Genomic DNA, 21,351 nt, shown 5'->3' on the forward strand with positions numbered 1-21,351 from the left:
GTAAAAGCCTCCTCCATTCATTTCCACTTGTTCCTGTGTCTTGCAATTCTTGTCCTCATCTTTCCTGCTGTTTCTACTATGTCATCGCTCCATCTCTTATTAGGCCTGCCTCGATTTCCTTTCCTATTTATAGGGCACCAATTCGTTACTACTTTGGACCATCTTTCGTCTTTTGTTCTTTGTATATGTCCAGCCCATTTCCATTTTAAACGTAGAACAGATAAGGCTACATCTTTTGTTTTGGTTTTATCTCTTATTGTGAGATTTTTAATTTTGTCTCTTATTCTTAGCCCCATATAACTGCTCTCAATTCCTCTCTGACAAACTTTAATTTTTTCTAAGTTTCTATAGGTTAGAGGCCATGTCTGACAAGCGTAAGTGAGGCACGGCATTAAACAGGTCTCATAGCTTTTGTTTTAAGCTTCGTTGGCAAATTTGATTTGAATATTTCCTTCATCGACCAGTATTTATTCCAAGTGCTTTTAGTTAGTTTCTACGTTCTATTTCTTTCTCATTGCAAGATTTGAAGGATATTACATGCCCTAGGTAAATGTAATCGTCAACATATTCAATAAATTTTGCATTAAGACTCATAGGTACCTGTTCTCTGTTCGTCAATATTTTTGTCTTGTCTTGATTTATTTCGAGGCCCACTTTCTTACTTTCTTGGCAGAGTGAGTTTATTATGAATTGCATTTCTATCGGATCTTCTGAGAATAATACAATATCATCTGCAAACCTGAGGTGTGAGAGAACTTTGCCGTGAAGTTGGAGCCCTTTATCTTCCCAGTTTAGTGCTCTGAAGATTTCCTCTAAAACAGACGTAAAAAGCTTCGGTGATAGCGGGTCTCTTTGTTTTACTCCTCTTCCTATTTTGAATGATGGTCCTGGAGTATCTAATTTAATTTTGGAAGTACTTTTTTCATCTATCTCTTTGACTATATCAATGTAGTTTGTATTTATGCCTTGCATGGACAGAGCTTTCCAAATTGAGTTATGAGAGATTGAGTCAAAAGCTTTGCTGTAATCTATGAAGCATATGTATAGTGGTATATTATATTCACAGTATTTCTCTATGATAATTTTCACTGTGTTGATATGGTCTAATGTCGAAAAACTTTGTAGAAATCCCGCCTGCTCCACTGACTGATTTTCGTCCAATATTTGAGTTAATCGTCTTAATATTGTTTTCGAGAATAATTTGTATAAACACGAACTGAGGCTGATGGGTCTATAATTGGAGATGTCTTTTGAATCGCCTTTTTTGAAAAGTAGTACTATATCCGTGCTAGTCCATTGTTTTGGTACCTTTTCATTAAAATATGATTAAATAGCTTAGTTAACGGCCTAATCAGTGTATCTTTTCCAGCAGCAATCATCTCGTTAGTAATGCCATCTGGTCCGGGGCTTTTATCCAGTTTTAACGTTTTTATTGATATTTCTACTTCACTTTCGAGGAACAATGGAATTTCTTCGCATATATTTTGCTTCAATTCGAAATATTCCTTAGGAGATTGTCGGCATGTATAAAAACAAATTTTTTAAAGAAATTTGTCGCAACTTGTACTAATTCTTTCCTATTTGTGACAACTGCTCCTGTTTCTGCCCGTAATTGATTCATCAGTTGTTTGTTATTACTTAAATGCTTGTTTGCCTTCTTGACTGCTCCTGTTTTTTTCAAATTATTTTCTATAATGCCACATCTATATTTTTTTCTATTTCTCTCTATTTTCTTTTTAATTCTTCCATGTATTTTACTTAGTTCATGTTTTTCTACTTTTGTTTTGTTTTCTTTTTCCCTTAATATATGTTTTCGTTCATATAGTTCCATTACCTCTTGTGTCATTATTTCCTCCCTTCTATTTCGCACTTTCCGTGGGCGTGATGTAATTTTCACACTCTCTAGAATCATTTTTTGAATACTGTCGTAGTAAGTTTGTACTGAAGTACTATCTGTGTTTTCGAATTTAGAAAGATGTAAGCTGTAGTTTTGCAGTCAAAGTTGTTTGAAAGTTTAGTATTGAATTTACATCTTGACTGCTTTTTAACATTTATGTTGGTAGTAATCCTTACTAAGCGGTGGTCACTTGGATGTTTTAAGTTACTGATGACATTGCAGTTTAGTATTTTTTGCGACTTGTTTGTGGCAATTAAATCTATCTCATTTTTAACTGTATTGTCAGGTGATCTCCATGTCCATCGTAGCTTATGTGGTTTCTTAAACATTGTGTTCGCTATTTCAGGTTGTTTTGAAGACAAAATTGAACAAACCTTTCACCTCTTTTGTTTCGCTTGCCATATCCGTATTCGCCCATTATGTTCACTTCTCCATCTCTACGTGATCCGATTTTCGCATTCATATCACCTAAAAGTATTAGGTTTCTTTTGCTGTTTTCAATAATTGTTATTAGATTTTTATAAAATATTTCTATTTCTTGTTCGGTTTATTTATTTATTTTATTTATTTATTTCTTATTAACAAATAACATATTATAGGTAATACAATTATTTTACATACATAAACTCATTTGAGTTTTACCGTGTACAATAAGGTCGTCGGAAGACATATAATATTATTTAAATTTAAAGTTTAATACTTAATTAACTACTTAAATTAAATTACTTATTTTTAAAGAAAAATGAAACAACTTAAAACTACATACAAATATTCATTATACAGAAGAAAAACAAAACAAAACAAAGGCATAAACATTTAGGTGCTAAGAAATTTTATGAACCACATTACAAACTAAATAACTTACAAATACCCTCAATATTAACACTACAAGTATTGTTGCTTTATCTACAGAGTGATTATTTTATTTATAAACAATAGAACCTACAAGAAGGACGAGGAGAGTGAAAATATTTTTTTTATTTCTTTATTAATTGAGCTAGAGGTGGGTGCGTATACTTGTGCGATCGAATATACCTTTCCATGAATATCTACCTGAATTATTGCGCTCTTTCGGATATTCCAATGAAGTTTACAACCTGAATATTGGTTCTCTTTTTAACCATAAATCCTACTCCGTTTCTGCCTTTTGATTCTCCATAGCAATACAGTTGGTATTCTTGTCGTCCTGTTTCACAGATACCTGTTATGTCCCATTTAATATTTTCTACTGCGTGTTCTAATTCTATTATTCGTATCTCGTTCGCAAGTGACCTTACGTAGCGATGTATAGTTTGTTGTGGCTTTTATAATATTTGTTGGTTAGATTGTCTTTATTTTTATGTTTATTAAGATTGGGGAAGTCTCTTATTGTTGGAGGGTTTTGGTCTACTGACCCCGCGGTGACCAGCCGTATTGGGGTCGCTTGGGATTGGGATATATGTATAATTTATTTGTATGATTTTTTTTATTTGAAGTCCACGATATTCTCACCATGATTCGTCGCAAGAGGTCTGCGGCTGGCGGGTGATCCACGAGCCACAGCGCGACCAGGTGGCGGGCCAGGTGGCGGTGCTGCACGGCGCGAGGTGGCGCGTACAGCGCCGTGAGCAGGTGGCGGGGCAGCGCCGCCTCAGCTAGAGCCAGGGCCTGTACGCGGCGCCCCACCGTGGCCCCGCCTTCCTCCACGAGCGCGCGACTCACTAGCCCCGCCCCCTTCACTATCGCGAGCGACGGGTGCTACAACGAAACCATACATTGAACACGGAATAGTAAAAAAAGAAGGACTCCGCGCCGTGATATTAGCAAGTGAAACACCTTTATGCTAGTATGTGTGCGGTTACGGGGTATAACAGTTACACAATTTTTTCTCCCTTTAATAATCATATATCCACAAATACTTTTATAGTATTGTTTTTACACTATTTCACAACGCGCGACGCCATTTTTAAAATATTTTATTGAGACGCAAACCGATCTGTCACAGACGATGGCAAATCTCGTAGTGGCGGCTGATCGGCTTATGTGAGTGTAAGTGTGTGCGTGGGGCTATGTATTTACACGTTTACCGGCTTGTTCTGGTGCCTCGATGTTATATAAGGTGACACGGAGTACTTATTTTTTTATTCGTCCGTGACATTGATTTTTCCAATAGATACTTCCCTAGCATCAAAACTTTCATGTATCAAGAATAAGAGAGAGAGCTCTCTCTTATTCTTGATAATCCAATATTTTTATTCAATATTGATATTAGAATCACTATTGACAGTCAGAAACTAAAACCTATTTAACGCTTGCCGTCTGTAGTAATGTCAAGAAATCGAACATGGCCGCCACAACCAAGGCACCGCTACCAGATGTCTGAACATAAACAATTGATGTTGATTTTGTTGACATTGATAAAGAATACTTACGTAAGTCAACATTAACAATGATATGAAGATGTTAGCTTTGTAATCTTGAGGACAATATTAGAGAATCCACTAAAATATAAAAAAAGACCCAAGTTTGATAAAAAAAAAATGATTGAGGTAATAGGCAGCTGACCCGCACAGTCGTTTGTATTCGTATTCTATTATTTGTTTTCTTTTTCATATTTTCTCATCATAATTTTTATTTAGTCACACTAGCAACATCAAGACAATGGAATTGGTGAATTATAGAAAACAGCCCACTATGTTGGTTTCTAGATCGCCACAAATAAACATAACGTTGACCCTTTGAATAGCGCAATCGAGTTAATGAACATCACAGGCCTAAGAATAATGAGTGCTAACACACAACGATACTTTTTTCTTCTAAAATAGAGTCATCTGGATGTGTGGCGGTCCTCCACAGTGCGTTTTTCAAGGAGCTTTCTTCCACGTACTACAAAGCTGTGGAATGAACTTGCTTGTGCGATGTTTCCGGGACGATACGACATGGGTACCTTCAAAAAAAGCGCGTACACCTTCCTTAAAGGCCGGCAACGCTCCTGTGATTCATCTGGTGTTGCAAGGGATTGTGGGCGGCGGTGATCACTTAACAACAGGTGACCCATACGCTCGTTTGTCCTCCTATTCCATAAAAAAAAAATAGAGTCAGCTCGTATTATAATTTAAATTTATTTTATGACTGAATCCTAAAATATCATGGTCCTTAGATACTGGCCTAATTTAAAATCCTATATACAAGACATTCAGGTCTATCCGGGTAACCGAGGTCGCCTTTATCCGAAGCTTCGCGGTTGCATTCGCTCATATAAACTTCAGCAGTCTACTTTCATTAATTTTAACGAGAGGCATTCAATGTACTCTCGGTATAGGCATGAAAGAAAATGCAGAGAAATTCAAAATAAAATTCCATAAACTGCTATATATAAGTATTAGAGAGATAATTTCCAAACAATTAATTTTGCCGTAACTGTCACAAGTTACGGCAAAATTAATTTTTAAGAAAGCCTCGCACAGCCACTTTGTGGAATCAATACCGGCTGCGGTTTTCCCGAACCAATACGACTAAGGGACCTTCAAGAAAAGAGCATACTCCCACCTTAAAGGCCGGAAACGCATCTCTTGACACCTGATGTTGCGGATGTCCATGAGCGGTTGCCTCACCTCTCCCCATCCCGTGAGCCTCTTGACCGTTTGCTCTCTCTTATGTAAAAAAATTGTGGTGCTACAGAATACTGAATAGAATGTCTAATAGTCCGAAGATTCATAGCCATTAGCATTCATACACGGAGATTATAGACTCTGCTATCAATTGCCAAAGAATAATGTTGTAACGCATTGATTTAATTATTATTTCTTAAGATTAAGCCACAGTGAACCATCACTGAGGTTAGCTAGGTTGTGAAAGTTATTCACCGAACTTTTTGATATTACCTCTATAGATTTGACGACAGCATATACTAACCTCGAATAACTTGAATATAACTCTGCCGCGACTGGCGACCATTTCCAGCAGCTGATCAAACTGCTTGCCGTCCGTAGTTTCACTGTAGGGCACGCAAAGGGCGAACGTCAAGAAATCCAACATAGCCGCCACAACCAAGGCGCCACTACCCGACGTCTGAACATAAAAACAATTGATGTTGTGTTATTGATAAAGAACATCCCACACTTAGATGTATAATTCATGTAATTCATTATTAACATTAATAATTATATGACGATGTGAGCTTTGTAAAAAAATGGATAAAACGCTTGTATTCTATTTTTTCCTATTTTCTTCAAATACAATTTTTCATTAGTAAGATGCTTTAAGATGGCTGCTATATCTCAGATGGTCCTTACAATGTGCTGACTCCACATGCTGAGCAGCGACTCCAGGAAGGGCTGCGAGGACAGCATACTGGCTTTATTGAGCTGCTCTTGTCGGAGATCCGGCTCTGCATGCATGGGCTGCAGCAGAGCGCACACTGCTTCAAGTGCTGCGTGGGAACAAGCCGCAGACTCCCTCCGCAGCGCTGATACCACGGTAGTTCCTATCCATTCACGAAACCTGCACAAAATTAATATTTTTGTTAAATGCACAAAACCGGTCAAAAACAATTTACGTAAGCGCAATATAATATACTTTCTTATTGTTATTTATATTATACTAGCCGTTCCCGCCCACTTCGCATGGCGAATTTTAAATGGAACGAACGATAGAATTCGAAAAATAACCGTAGGCATAAACCACCTAGGATAAATTTCGCATCGAATGGTGGTAGTTTCATGTCGATACGATTAGTGGTTTATGCGTAAAAGAGGTAATGATGATATAGAGTTTTCTTTCTCAGCACTGTCCTTGGAATCAATACCACATAAAATAAATTTACATATTATAATAACAGAGAGAGCAATTTATTTCACTGCCAAACAGGCTTATCACTAATGAAGTCTTTAATACTGTTATAGGCCTTTTAATTCTATTTATTTTGAAAATAATTTGAGATTGACAAAATTTTGAATATCATTGGGCAGAGTACTTAATTGTAAGTACAATGACAACAAAAAATATACGCGGTTATAATCACGGGACACAGATAGAGTGAAAAAGAATAATTTTATTGAAAATGAGCGTTTCTATCATTGGTACATCCAAAACGCATCTTTATTCGACATACCCAGGTAATGCGGTGAAGGCAGCGAACCCCACCTTGCTTGCACAGAGCCGCCTCAGAGCGTGGAACTGCGCCTCTAGCTCCCGGGGCGTCAGGTTGGTACCGGCCGGGGCGCTAATCAACGCACTTAAAGCGCCCGTTATCAGTTTCTCCTTGTTTTCCGCGAAGAGACGCTGCAGACAAATTATAACAATCTTGAATACTTCCTGTATATTCTCAGGCAGTTGTGGAATTTCTAAGTACCCGCAATATTTTACTATGAGTTGCACCAAATCCCCTTTAGGGTTCTGTATCAACGGTAACCCTTTGACTTGTCCGTCCGTCCGTCTGTTTACGGGCCGTATCTCATACGTTGCAATAATTTGAAAACTGTAATTATTGGGAGAGTATGAGTTAGTATTGCCGCTGCAACAACGAATAATAAAAACCAAGATGGCGACTCGCTCTTAGCTGGTTTTTATTTTCGACGGTAGTTTACTAACTTAAATATTTTTTAAGAAAACGCATGCATATTATTTTCAAGAAATTCTAACTCCATCAATAATAAGATTTGGTGCAGCTCAGTACATAAATTCAAAAAGCAGTAAGTAACGTCTGATGTGAAAGCGAATTAAAATGAACAATTGGGCTCTGTTAATAAATGTACAGAAATGTGCCTCAATGACAGAACTGATATGTGGTAATAAAGCAAAATGAAGGGACTTACTAGATCCCAGGTTAGAAACAGCCACAACAGGGGACGAGCCTAAAAGGCAACAATATAAAGTTAACATGCCTCTAAGTATTAAATATTCTGTATGTTGGTGATAAGCGTGCCCCATACGAATAGCGCAAACATGTTATAAAAAACTGGCACTCAGAACTTAATAATATATTTTTTGCAAAAACCCTTTCATGCAGTTTTATCTTGGACGAATTAACCACTAGACGCTTAAGCAGGGTTGTTTTTGCCTTTCCCATATAGCCACTTACTGAGCCTAACATCCTCAGTAAGCAATATGGCGTTGTCAGAATGACGCGAGGTCTCGAATTACCACAAAAAATATGTTTATTAGTACAATTTCAACATAATATAGTAGCTATACAAACGTAGAATAAATAAAATTTGGTATGTACACAAAATATAATACGTCATTTTAAAAAGTACTCATTATACATATACATGCTTCAAAGATGTTCAATAAGTACTTTATTTGGTTGGATTATATTTTGTATGTATCGCTCATTCATTTATTTCTCTTTTTTTTTTCAGTACAAGAAATTATTTATTATTTGCGAGATAGTGCAATCGCTTTGAACATTATACCTGTACATAATTAAATTTAGAATAAATGGTTATATTAACTTGAAAAACTGGTTATGAAATTAATATTAATTCTTTTATTTTTTTTAAATATAATTCAATGACTTAGTAAGGAATGAATTAGTAAGGTAAACTAATGAATTAGTTTCAGTTCCTGAAACCAATGAGTACAATGTCTCTAGTTGTGGAACCTATTTGAAAACTTTAGATTGAACATATTTTTCTTTGGTTTCATTTTCAGTGATTAATTCGTCCAAGAGTTGTATCTAAAATAAATGAACAAATGAACAAGAATAACATTTATATTCCTAAATATTTTGTCAACAATTTGTAATGAAAAAAAAATTCACAATTGTTAAAATATAAAAATGAGAAATTTCAAAAGTCTAATATTATAACAATCTAAATTAAAACTTTTCAACAAAAAACTAATACTAAAATAAACTAAATTGTTATCTAACTATGCATTAAAAATGAAACTTCTAAATAATATATAATAAACCGCATTAAGGTCACAATCGGCAGATAAGGTTCCCAAGAAGCTGGCAACGTTGCCTCCATTTGTGTGTGTGTGTGTGCATATGTATTGTGTGTGTGTGTGTTGTGTGTGTGTGTATTGTGTGTGTGTGTGTGTATTGTGTGTTGTTGTGTTTATGAGTTTCTTTATTTGATGACATATGTTTATTATTTATATTGATGACATATGATGGATTCGGTACTATTATATTCTGGTTTGCAAGAAGGATGGTCTATTTTCGCAATTTTCATAGCGTTATGTCGTATAGAATTATACTATGAGGTAGTGGTGCAGCGGGAGTAAATAATATATTCATACTTAAAAAAGGAGCTGTACGTGCCATATACCAAATGAGCCCACGAGAATCTCTAAGGGAAATATTCATATTATGACCATGTACGGCCAATACATTTATAGCAATCTCCTGCACGTACATAAACATTATAATTTATACAGTAAAATAAGCGACAAACATAATTTGAACACTAGAAATAACTACAAGCTTATAGTGCCCCCTACTAGGCTCTGTAAAATAAACATTTATTTTGCATGTGATGGTATTAAAATTTACAATCAATTACCAAAAAGTGTATCAGAATAATTATCAATAAATAGAGTTATGTCGATGGCTTATTGCAGTATTAAAGATTACGTAATAGTTATGTAACTGTTGTGTATTAAGGGGTATTAAAACACGAATGTGGATTTATTTAATTTGCGATAATAGTATCACATGAGTGTTTTAATACCTAATTATCAACAGTTGCTTACAAGACTTTATCTAATCTCAAAAAGATGAATCCTCTAAAAGATTCTGAAACAGTTAGCTTAATGCTAACACTAAAACACCAGTCCTAGTAGTAACCTAGTATCATTCAATACTGATTATATACAAATAAATTAAGTATTTAAACAATTATTTATTTTAGTAGTAATTTACATATTGTTTAGTGCAATAATTAAAATTCACTCGAATATAATGTTCTTTTGCAGCGTTTAATATGAACCGCTCATTTTTTGTAAACAAAACAATAAGAATATCGAAGAAAAATGGCGGGGATTCGAATAACCTACTTTTTTTTACGGCTTACGACGTTCTGGTAGTGCGGAACGCGCGTAAACGAAAATGTTCTCTTTTTGAAATTCATACAGATACCACGCATCGAGCAATAAGAATGTGGCTGTCTGTTGAAACTCTTTGCGCATGAAGGGATCGAAAGAAAACATAGGAGTGTTGTTACGAAATTCAGTACAACATTACAACACTCGTTTGGATGATGTAATGGTTATTAGAACATTGGGTTTTTAATGTTGGCAATAAGCTAACTGTTTCAGAATCTTTAATAGAGAATTTAAAGCATGGGTGTAGATAAACGATATTACAATATGGAATTGAATAGTATTATAGTTGTTTTTTTTTTGGCTTTTATGGTTTGTTTTGTTTTACTGGATTGCATTATTTTAAAAATATGTATATGTTTAAACTTTTGTGTAATTAATATGTATGTATCTGAATTGTTTGTTTTGTGATTGACGTTGACGAGCAATCTTTTGATTTTATGTCAATAAAGTATTTTTGACTTTGTCTTTGACTTTGGATGTTACATTATTTTTGGGTTCATTTGAGTTCAAATTTGTTATAGAAGAAGCACGATTAATAGCTGTATACAAGTGGGAAAAGCAAATTCACTAAACCGACGAGCGAATTTTGTATGTTTGTGAAATTACAATTCTTAATCTGCGTGAGTCTTGACACAATGTATGAATTTATGGTATGCTATTAGGTACTGGTTGAAATGAAATGTATGAATCCAGATATTTCACTAATTGTAAAAATTAGCACTGTCCGGACGATGTATTAAATAGTCGCGTTTATCGTAAAATGTATGAGTATTTTATTTTAAAAGTTTCATATGTACAATAATCTTACATCTTGGCTAACGGAGTAGATAAGTCCACTGTAGCCGACGTTTGCGTTGAATCTCTCAATCACCTCCGATCTAGATTTACGGCCCGGATTCTGGAAAAGTCTGTAAAAAAACAACTGACGTTTTCTGGTCAAATACTTTTTACCAGTTGAAGGCTCCTTTGCCAGTAAACCGGCATTTTGGTACCCATAATCTATGGGTACCACAATGGCGCCTATTTCTGCCGTGCAGGAGTAATGTCTAAACTTTAATGTGTTTTGGTCTGAAGGGCGCCGTAGCTAGTGAAATTATTGGGCAATTGAGACTTAGCATCTTATGTCTCACGGTGACGAGCGCAATTAGTCCGGCTCAGAATTTTTTGGTTTTTCAAAAATCCTGAGCGGCACTGCATTGTAATGGGTAGGGCTTATCAATTACCATCAACTGCTCGTCCCTTATTTTCATAAAAAAAAAAACAAATAGGAATTCATGGAACTGCATAAGTGTAAGTTTGCTTAGCTATATTTATGTATTCCAACAGTCGTACAAACCTAATATAAATCGTTTCTGTTTAACCTATACATGCGAGCGATCGGTCAATTCAATTCTTTTTTTATTGAAGAGAATGTCAAACGAAGGTACGGGAGACCTGATAGAAGGCATAAAAAGGCATTTATTTTCTCAAAATTGATTCCTTTAGAATTCTTTTTGATGTCATTTCTAATAACTACTAGATACTACTACCGCTTCGGAAACAAATGTCGCTCTGAGAGAGAAGAAGCGGCGCAAGAAACTCTCCGCATTCTTTTTTTGCGCTCTTTTCAATAAAAATATACAATATTGTACAGTCATTTCTATCGCTATAAAATAATCACAATCTAGTCCCAGGCTGTCCGATCATTAGATATTCAGCAGTGGAGTAATAGGATTTAAGACTGAGCCCTTTTTTTCATAAAACATTTAAATTTATTTATAGATAATGCCTGAACAGTGGCTGGGACTTTATTGTAGAAGTGTATACATTTACCCTTAAAGCTAATATGTATCCGGATAATCACCTCTTCAAATAATTATTAATTAAAATTAATTCTCCACTCCTGTAATACCATTGCCGGTCTTTAAGGAAGGTGTACACATTTTATGAAGGTATCGTATCCTCCTGGAGACACCGCACAATGAAGTTAGCTTAGTCCACAGTTTGGTTGTATGTGCTATTGAATTTTAAAAAGTATTTTCTACTAAAACAGTTATACTATGGTATCTAAACAAAGTGGCAATCCACTGAGTAGCATGGGTTGTATTTTATTTAAAAAAAAAACAACGTAATAAATATTTACATCGTATCCTATCAAATGTTCCATTAACCAAGTCGGGGAAATCAACTAGATACTAATAAATATATAAGAAACTTACTTCCACCGTCAATTCGTATTAATAACTAATATAATATTGAAGTAGGCTATGTGTAGGTACCGAATTATTCACCTTACATTTGGCGCGTGCAAAAAAAGAACTTGCACGCCATTTCTCATAATTTTCATATTTTATTTGTATCGCAATGCAATAAAAATAAATAAAATAAAGAAGTATCATTGCTAATAAGCCTGATATTGTGTTGGTAGATCGGTTAGAGCGTCGGGCATTTATTGTTGATATCACCGTTCCCTGTGATTATAACCTTGTGAAAGCTGAAATAGACAAATTGTCGAAGTAACTGGACACGAGGTAACTGACATGTGGGATTTTGGATCAACAATAACTGTTCCAATAGTCGTTTCCGTGAACGGTCTTATAGAAAAGAGCCTCGACCATCATCTCAAGAGGCTCTCGCTTAATAACTTAAGGGTCAGTTACAGAAAGCAGCTGTTTTGGGTACCGCATGCATCGTACGGAAATGTTCCTCAGTCTGTCGCCCTAATCACCGGCGGAATTGTCGTGAAGCAACGCCGGCGGGGCTCAATTTTTACATTTATATTTGTAATATTAATATGTTATATATATAAATGTAGAAAATATGGTAAAAGTATAATAAAGAGAAATAAAAATAAATAACATAAAAATCTTTTAATTTTTCAGATTAATATATTTAAAAACTGCTATAGCATAGATTAATCCAGCTGCGTACCTGAGATGGTTGGACTCCGTCTCTTCATCGACCGGCTGGTGCAGCGGCCCCAAGCGGTACGCTCGCGGCGTGCCGCTCATGCGTACGTGTACGTCCCGTTGGCCCGCACTGCGTACACCGTCTACCAGAGACGCCAATAACGCATCCCTATACATTGTCCATATTTAAACAATCATATTGGACACACACAGATATTATATTTTTTAATTCATAACAGGAAACAATGCTTTAAGCCATAGATTCACAGCCAGGCATTACAGTCCTGCATTAAATCAAAAGGTAGTAATTTCGAATAGGTTTTTTTTTTTTGAGACATCAATAAATAAAAACAGTTAAGTTTTATTTAGATATGTCATGCAAAAAAGTAAATACATGTTATTTGTAGCAGAAACTCAACAGTCAAGGCAAAGCAACCCTAAGTGCATATTGACATTGAAGGCGCCTTTGTAAACACCTCTTTTACTAGCATTGGCCGAGCGCTAGCCGAGTATGATGTTGATCCTTCAATAGCGATACAATTTACTGTAAATACCAGCACAAGATGTATGGTGGCAACTTATTGCCCACGAGAAGGGTTACTTTCGCCCCTCCTTGTGGTGGATGGGGAAGGAAGCTGCTAACGCAGTACTAAGAAGAAAAGTACACGGACACAATACCCGAATTCTATCCGATTGGGTGACTAATTGCGCTGTCATCAAATCCGGGAACGAGTTACCACGAACAACTGCGTAACTCTGCAATGAATCAAGGCAAACAGTAGTTCGTTGGGGAATGATGCAGTGGATGAACATGCAAGTGGCCCAAGTGGCTGGCCCATTGCCACTCTTGCCGCTGCTCTTTAGACAAATGCGTTCATGGATACGCTCTCTCACCAAAAATCTACACAACACCCGATGGATAAACGTCTCAAGCTGGCAATCGAAGGAAGCGATACCTGCACTATCGCCCAAACTGACACGTCGACTTATCTGCCTAAACGGACACGATATCATCGAATCATGGTGGACATACTAACGGGACTCACGTTACTAAATAGGCACCTTTTAACAATCGGCGTTATGCACAGCCCTAAGTGAAAAATTGTCTAGCTGAGGACGAAACGGTCACTCACGTAATCCTGAAATGTGTAGGAGTGGCCAACCAACGGGCAAAAACCTTAGTAACTACGAGACCAATCCGAGAAGTAAGATCGATCCAGAAGTCTGTGAACACCCCAGGGGGTTTACAGACTTCTGGAAGCTGGGCTGGTTCGAGTGACTTGTGAACTATGCACACAAAATAAACCCAACTAACGGGTTTAACTGAAACAGAAGCCCCTATACCATCGTAACAAAACCTGGGGTCAGACTAGGAATATTTTCTTCCCTTCTTATTGGGATAAGTATATGCCATTTGAGACATACTGGAAAATTATTTTCGATTTATGTCTGATTTATATCTGCTGCATGAGTATAAATCAAATCAAAAGAAACGGCAAGAAACTCTTTGGCGCTCTTTTTGTTTAATATATTCATAATTTTGCAAATAGTTTAAATAAGTACAATCTGTTCAAAGTGATGCAAGAAATACACAAATGTTTGAACTTGAAAAATATTTAATAAAACAATCATAAAAAAAGAAAATCTAAGGAGTTATTTAGTACAGTGGATGTATCATCATTTCTCGTTTAAGCTTATTTTGTCGAAAACTATGATTATATGAGTGTCAGTAATGGACCTGAATGAAAAATATAATATAATATGATTTTTACTCTCCTAATTTTATTATTTTTATTGTTGATCAAAATATTCTCTAATTTATACCAACATAAAAATAAATATAGCCACCGCAAGTTGAGAGGGAAACAGGCTGGCACAGTTACATAGATTAGTAGACACTTCAGAAATCACCATTAAAAATGACAACGTTCCCTCCATGTTCCAATTCGCTGGTTATAATTAGATAACCTTACCTTTCACCCGCTAGATATGTGCGCACTTGTCCATTTAGGTATTCAATAGAGAACTTTTGAGGATGATCTGGATCTCGAACAATGGCAAATACGTCACATAAGGGACGCAAACACACTACCTGTAAATTAATAGTTATATCAACATTTATTGAATTAGGTGTTCATTTGGGGAAATCCATTATTATTTAAATGTTATGAAATTATTAATATATTTAATGGTTCTGCTAAGTTTTTTGAGTCGACAGGCAGAATGCACCATCCGCTCGCCTTTATAAGTGATCAACCGGAAAAACTTAAATATAAAATAGAAGATTGTATCTGCCTAACCACTTAAGCTAGGGAAAATATTATGTTCTATGTTTTTATGTAATATATTGGTGTTTGCACTATTTAAACTTTTTTTTTATGGAAATATGGGATGAGACGAGCAGGACGTTCAGGTGATTGTAATTGATATGGCCTGCCGATTACAATGCATTGCCACTCAGGATTCTTGAAAATCCCAAAAATTCTGAGCGGCACTACAATTGTGCTTGTCACCTTGAGACATAAGATGTTAAGTCTCATTTGCCCAGTAATTTCATGCACAAAACAATGTTCATCCTGCAAAACAATAGTTTAGTTATTTGTTGGCAAACAATTTATTTAAATATACCTACTATTTATCAAAGAATCATCTACCATCCCCCCATAGTAGCTAATTATTGATACTTGCCACAAATTCTATATAGTTCTACGATACTAAATAGATAGATAACCCTATCTATCTATTTAGTATCGTAGAGTTAACCAGCTACCCAGCTGGTTAACTCTTTTTGAGGGATATTAGATCCCCAAGAGAAAAAAGCCGCTCTGGTTGCTTAGATCTTTAAGTTTCTGTTACTTAGGAAAATACCTATAATAATAATATTGACACACTTTTTACACAAATAATCTTGCCCCAAGCTAAGCATATATAGCCTGTGGTATGGGTTACAAGACAATGATATATTTAATACAATATATTTACTTAAACATACGTATATTCATATAAACATACATAAATACATTTAAACAACCATGACTTGGAAACAAACATTATACATCATATTCATCATATAAATGCTTGCACCTACCAGGATTCGAAACCGGGCCCTCTAGCTTTACAACAACAGCTTTAACAGGTTGTCAATAATAATGTATGTAATTGCTGATGTACTCACAGAGTAAGTCTGAGGATCTCTCTCCAATAAGCAAGTATCTGAGAGACACAGTGTTCGTCTCATTGGCTCTATATATCTCGCAGGGTTCACTTTATGAACCATAAACTCGCTTAGTGATGTCTGATGCTGATCACCACTGAAAAATATTATTAGATTGGTTGGTGAATCAATATAAAAACTTTATGCAATGCTACTACTTTTGTATACACAAACCAGAGATATTGCTCGGACATGCTTTTCATAAGAGATGTTCACCTCCACATTGTTGAAAGTGAATTTAATAATATTTAAAGTAAAAATGTTACATCTTGCTTTTTTTAATAGCAAATTGAAGCATGCCAACATTGGCTGTGATTATTTGACATATCTGTTGGCTAGGAATTACATCGGCTCCTAGCCAGTACCGACTTACATAGTAGCTACGGACCCTCCGATGATGATTTTGAAAATACAATCTTTTCGCTGGGATTTAAATATTTTTAATACACTGCAGCCCATACCTGTATACATTTCTACTTGTGGAAGAATTTTTAAATGAATCAAGTTACTTTATCAGCTTATTCAATAAAAAGAAATGAACGACAACTTTATATTGACACAAAAATAATGTTATTCTAAATAATAACTAAATACAATAAATGAAAATTACAATATGGACATTAGAATATTATAATCATGCTGACAATATATGATAAACTTACACACATATATGCTAAAAAAATCCTGAAAACTGTTATACTTTGATATTGTTCTTTTTTTTATGGAAAAGGAGGGCAAACTAGCATACGGGTCACCTGGTGTTAAGTGATCACCTCCACCCACATTCTCTTGCAATACCAGAGGAATCGAAAGAGCATTGCCTGTAAGGAAGGTGTACACACTTTTTTTGAAGGTACCCATGTTGTATCGTCGCGGAAACACTGCACAAGAAAGCTTGTAGTATGTGAAATAAAGCTCCTTAAAAACCGCACTGTGGAACCACAACACATCCAGATGGTGAGGATGATATCCTAACTTGTGGAGTGTCCTGCGAAGGTGGAATTCGTAGGCAGGAATCAGGTGAAATAGCTCTACGGAACACACCCTGTCATAGATGCTGAAGAAAACATGCAATGATGCAATTTGATATTGTCTGGGTGTTTTTATGTTAAAGGTGGGTTTTTCAGAGACAAATAATAATACTCACCTATATTTTCCAAATCTTTGATAGTGATAATCATCCAAAGTAATAGTAGTGGACAAAACCTTTATGCTAATATTTAAAGTAAGACTTCCACATTCCAACATTTTGTTTATAATTACTTGATGATCCATTGCATTAGAAAACATATGCAGCCGGCTGTAACCCCCCACGGCTAAAACAAAGCCTCCAGGCACATCTCTTACTGGCAGGATTCCTTGAATATCACAGTACGGATAGGTGGCAAGTAGAGTATGAGTGGACGGGTCAAGTTGTTCTAGAGAGCATGGTCCCACTTCTAAGACTATAGGAAGCCGTGTTCCACTCCAATGGTGTTTGTAAGCTTGGAATCTCTGTAAAATGTAAAAAATCAGTATGATAACAGATGAAAGATTAGAAACTTTTCTATGTATATTATACTCACAAAAATCTCTTTTGGTTTTTCAGCAAATACATTTCTATACTTAAATGCTTCAGTTAGAATGTATGATTTATATTCCGAAGAAAACTTCATGGAATCCATCTTCTTATCTTTCCTCATAAGAAGAGTGAAATCATAATTTTGGTTTGTGTTAATATTCTTTGGTGACACCAAACCAAAAATATCTGCATACAACCACCTGTTTGTTATTTCCAAACAATCTGGATTGTATGTTGTAATGCCATGAGTTCCAATTGAGAAAACTCTTTTATATTTTCCTTTCCATGTTGTATGTTTGGTAACAAGAAATGATGCCACATCTTGATTATCTTTAAGTGGCGTCATTATGGCATTGTCTACAAATAATTGATATAGTTAGATTTAGAAAATAAAAATATATCTTTATCTGAATAATTATTTGGACAAACTTGCAATACTATAAGATTAATAAGTAGATGTTCATCGATATTTTTTCATAGACTAAATAAGGAATATTGCGGATGTAAATTATAAACTGCTACTGCATTCACAGTAATTGGTATTACAAAACAATAAATAATTTTAATGCAGGAAATAAAAAGGATTGAAACATGAATTTGAAATCTGAGGATAATGCGATTAGTATTATATTTAGAAATTCTTTATATTTAAATAAGTTATATGGATGTATCCTCCCCCATTTGTACAAAATCCAGACGTAAACAAAGCGGCCTACCCTGAGTGTATTCATACGAAAAACCCAACTACAACTTACGTATGTTTTATCAGCACCCTACAATAATAACAATTGACACCTATCTGTTTATCAAAATAATAATAAGTTCTTTAATTAATAAACATGGAGAGAAAATATTGTGTAAATATGTAGGGTAATATAGGTAATACTACTGTTAAAGTATTCTTTTTATTGATTAAAAAATTGACAAATCACAAACATACATTTGAATAAAATCATCAAATGTGAAAATGATTGCCAGTTGACAATGACTTTGACAAATAAAGTTAACATTCTTTTTTGCAAAATGGAGGGTAAATAGCCTATGGCTACAACGCATTACGTTTATCCAAAAAGTCTATGGGTATGTTCCGATATGCACTGCGACGACTGTACAGTGTGACGTCAATTTAGTATACTGTGAAGTCGTTCCTTTATACTGGTTGGCCAGTTATACTGGTTACTATTTAAAACGGAACGCTATCCCATATACTGTCAGCCGAATTTTTTGACGCAGCATTCAAATGAGTGTATTAAAGTTTTCCAGTTCATTAATAAATAACTGTTGTTGGAGTACTGTCAAATTAAAAATATTTGGGATTAAACTGTAGGTATTGTTTTTAAAACGTTAGGCACTCGAGTGGTTTTGACTGATCACGTGATCAAAGTACTGCGAGTACCTTACCTCGAAAACGCCAGTGCTCACAGTAGAATATGGCGGCAATTTATGACGTCATATATTTCCCTAGGGTACTGCTGCAGTATACTGGCAGTCCATAACGGAACGAATTTTTCTATAGTGATACCACCGTGCAGTGCTCCCAGTGCATATCGGAATTTTCAGTAATATATCATAACATCAAGAATTATTTCGTAAAATATACTCCCTGTTGTTGTAATGAAATTGTTTTACAGCAGAACTGTCAAACCGTGCGTCAATAACTTCTCTCATAGAAAATATGTCCATACAAAAGAAATATCGGACGACGGGGGACACATCAAAGGAAAATCAAAATTGTTGTTTTTATTTAATTCCGAACACTTTCATATTTATTTACCTTATAAACCTTCCCTGGACTTCCACAAATAATTCAAGACCAATATTAGCCAAATCGGTCCAGCCGTTCCCGAGTTTTAGCGAGACTAACGAACACGAACTCATTTTTATATATATAGATTATGTCAAATTAATAGGTACAAAAGCTTAGTCATATAGATTATAGGTAATGTTCACACAATAATAATAATAATAAGTAGATATAAGTCACACAATGTCAAATGTCAAAACCAGTTGATATACAATCGAAAGAACTAACTAAATTGTAATAAACATAATATGATTAAAAATAAAATTTACAAGTCAATATTTTGTCTTAATATTTATATAATTTCTATAATACATGAGGCCACTTTTGTGAACTCAGTCAATGTTCACGTGAACAGATCGACACGTTCTGATACGCCATTAAGAGTGCGCAGCGCTCGAGTAGCCGGCGCGTCGTGCAGTAGGTTGGTGCGCGCGCGCGGCGTCACCAGCAGTCGCGGCCGTTGCCGCTGTGCTCTGTTGTCCGGCACATATCGAAGCTGTTCTAGGGTGGCTGGGTCATCCTTCTTACCCCGTAATACCATGAGAAGGTACTTAGCATGCGCAACTTCCCTTCTTGTTTCCAATTTGCTGTGTCCCACCATACCCAGGACATAACAAAGTTGGATACAGCAACGGATAACCAGGGTACACCCCATACAATTTCAAATATAAGTACCTTGCAAATCTTTTTTGAATTTTTTCTATCATCTGCTTATATTTCATTTCACTCGGTGCCCATATAACCGAATCACTTAGAAGTGACTCTTCACCAGAGCTTCATACAGGGCACGCAGAGCATTGAGATTAGTGAAACCGTTTGATTGCCTCAACATAAAGCCTAGGTTACGGTACGCCTTATTGCATATTTCGGTTATATGTTTTCGGAATGTGAGATTAGCAGTGAATTGTACTCCTAGATCTTTTATCTCTGTGACGCGTTTCAATGGCACGCAACCGACACAGTACTGGTGGTGGCGGGGGGCGCGCGCACTACTAAATGTCAGGATCGAGCACTTTCTTACGTTGAAGAGTAGGTTATTTTTCTTGCTCCACTCAATATATATTTCGTTTGCAGTCTCAAAGCGGAACGGCAAAAGTGTGCTTAGAGACAATGTAAGCACACTTTTCTCCTTAGTCGTGTGTCAACTGTGTGTCAATCTGCAATCACTTAGTCTAAGTGTGCTATAAAAAGTGCTAAAATAATAGGTTAACGACTCAAAAGAAAGATGGAGTAACTTGTCGCCGGTAAGTTTATTTTATTTATATAAAATGGGTTGGCAAAAATCGTAAATAATTTAGTAAAACTAATATTTTTGCATTAAATATGATACAATTATTGACAAGTATCACCTTTCTCTTGTTCTTGTCAGAATAAGACAGATGAAAGGACACGAACAGCACACAGTCAGACATGAAACCTATAGAGACACTCTTTTTTTAAAGGCCAAGTGAACAATGATTAGCAATATTGTATTTTGTGTACAGAAAGTCATTGCTGGTGAATGTGAACGGCTTACAAGAACTTGAACAATTAAAAAGTGCTATTTATTTGATTTTACGGTATCACAGACGTATCGTTACCTTGTGATAATTGATATTTATTTACACCGCAAATTTGTAAAATCTAATCTTTTTCAGCTTTTCCGTACACGAGATAATGAAAGAGAATTTGCTCCAGTTGGTATATGTAGCAAGAGAGAGATGTGAAAAATTTTACAACCCAAATAAGTCGAGTGTCATTTGCTCGAATCATTTCCTCAAGGCTGATTTATATATTAAAATTATGATATTCTTTTTTAACATTAAAAGTATTGAAATTTCTTTCGAAAGTCAATATAATATTAAGTCAAATTGATGCACACATAAAAGTCCAATTAGCCACATAATATATAATTACACAATAATTGTCCATGTAATAAAATAAACAAATATAATTGTCCGCGTACACTACATATAT

The 21,351-nt window shown here is 35.4% G+C and overlaps 1 protein-coding gene across 1 annotated transcript; it reads right to left on the bottom strand.

Moving 5' to 3' along the window:
- Positions 1 to 698: 698 nt before the first annotated feature.
- LOC126977879 (dnaJ homolog subfamily C member 13-like) lies at positions 699 to 18,526 on the bottom strand. Its single transcript, XM_050826509.1, has 9 exons — positions 18,347 to 18,526; positions 17,596 to 17,948; positions 17,178 to 17,524; positions 15,992 to 16,127; positions 14,790 to 14,908; positions 12,839 to 12,985; positions 10,737 to 10,836; positions 7,633 to 7,731; positions 699 to 710 (listed from the first exon to the last, which is right to left on the bottom strand). The coding sequence occupies exons 2-9, from the start codon at positions 17,935 to 17,937 to the stop codon at positions 699 to 701; spliced, it is 1,302 nt and encodes a 433-aa protein (XP_050682466.1). The 5' UTR covers positions 17,938 to 17,948; positions 18,347 to 18,526.
- Between the last annotated feature and the right edge of the window lie 2,825 nt (positions 18,527 to 21,351).

The sequence above is a fragment of the Leptidea sinapis genome, chromosome 46 (genome assembly GCF_905404315.1).
Source record: "Leptidea sinapis chromosome 46, ilLepSina1.1, whole genome shotgun sequence".
In the NCBI taxonomy this organism is placed as follows: Eukaryota; Metazoa; Arthropoda; class Insecta; order Lepidoptera; family Pieridae; genus Leptidea; species Leptidea sinapis.

What these genes read in the sequence shown, in the direction of transcription:
- LOC126977879 (XM_050826509.1), bottom strand. Translation starts at nt 17,937, where the DNA reads ATGACGCCACTTAAAGATAATCAAGATGTGGCATCATTTCTTGTTACC. An exon ending in GAGATCCTCAGACTTACTCT is followed by an intron (nt 14,909 to 15,991) that starts GTGAGTACATCA and finishes ATTAATTTACAG; the next exon opens with GTAGTGTGTTTGCGTCCCTT. An exon ending in ACATATCTAGCGGGTGAAAG is followed by an intron (nt 12,986 to 14,789) that starts GTAAGGTTATCT and finishes GACAATGTATAG; the next exon opens with GGATGCGTTATTGGCGTCTC.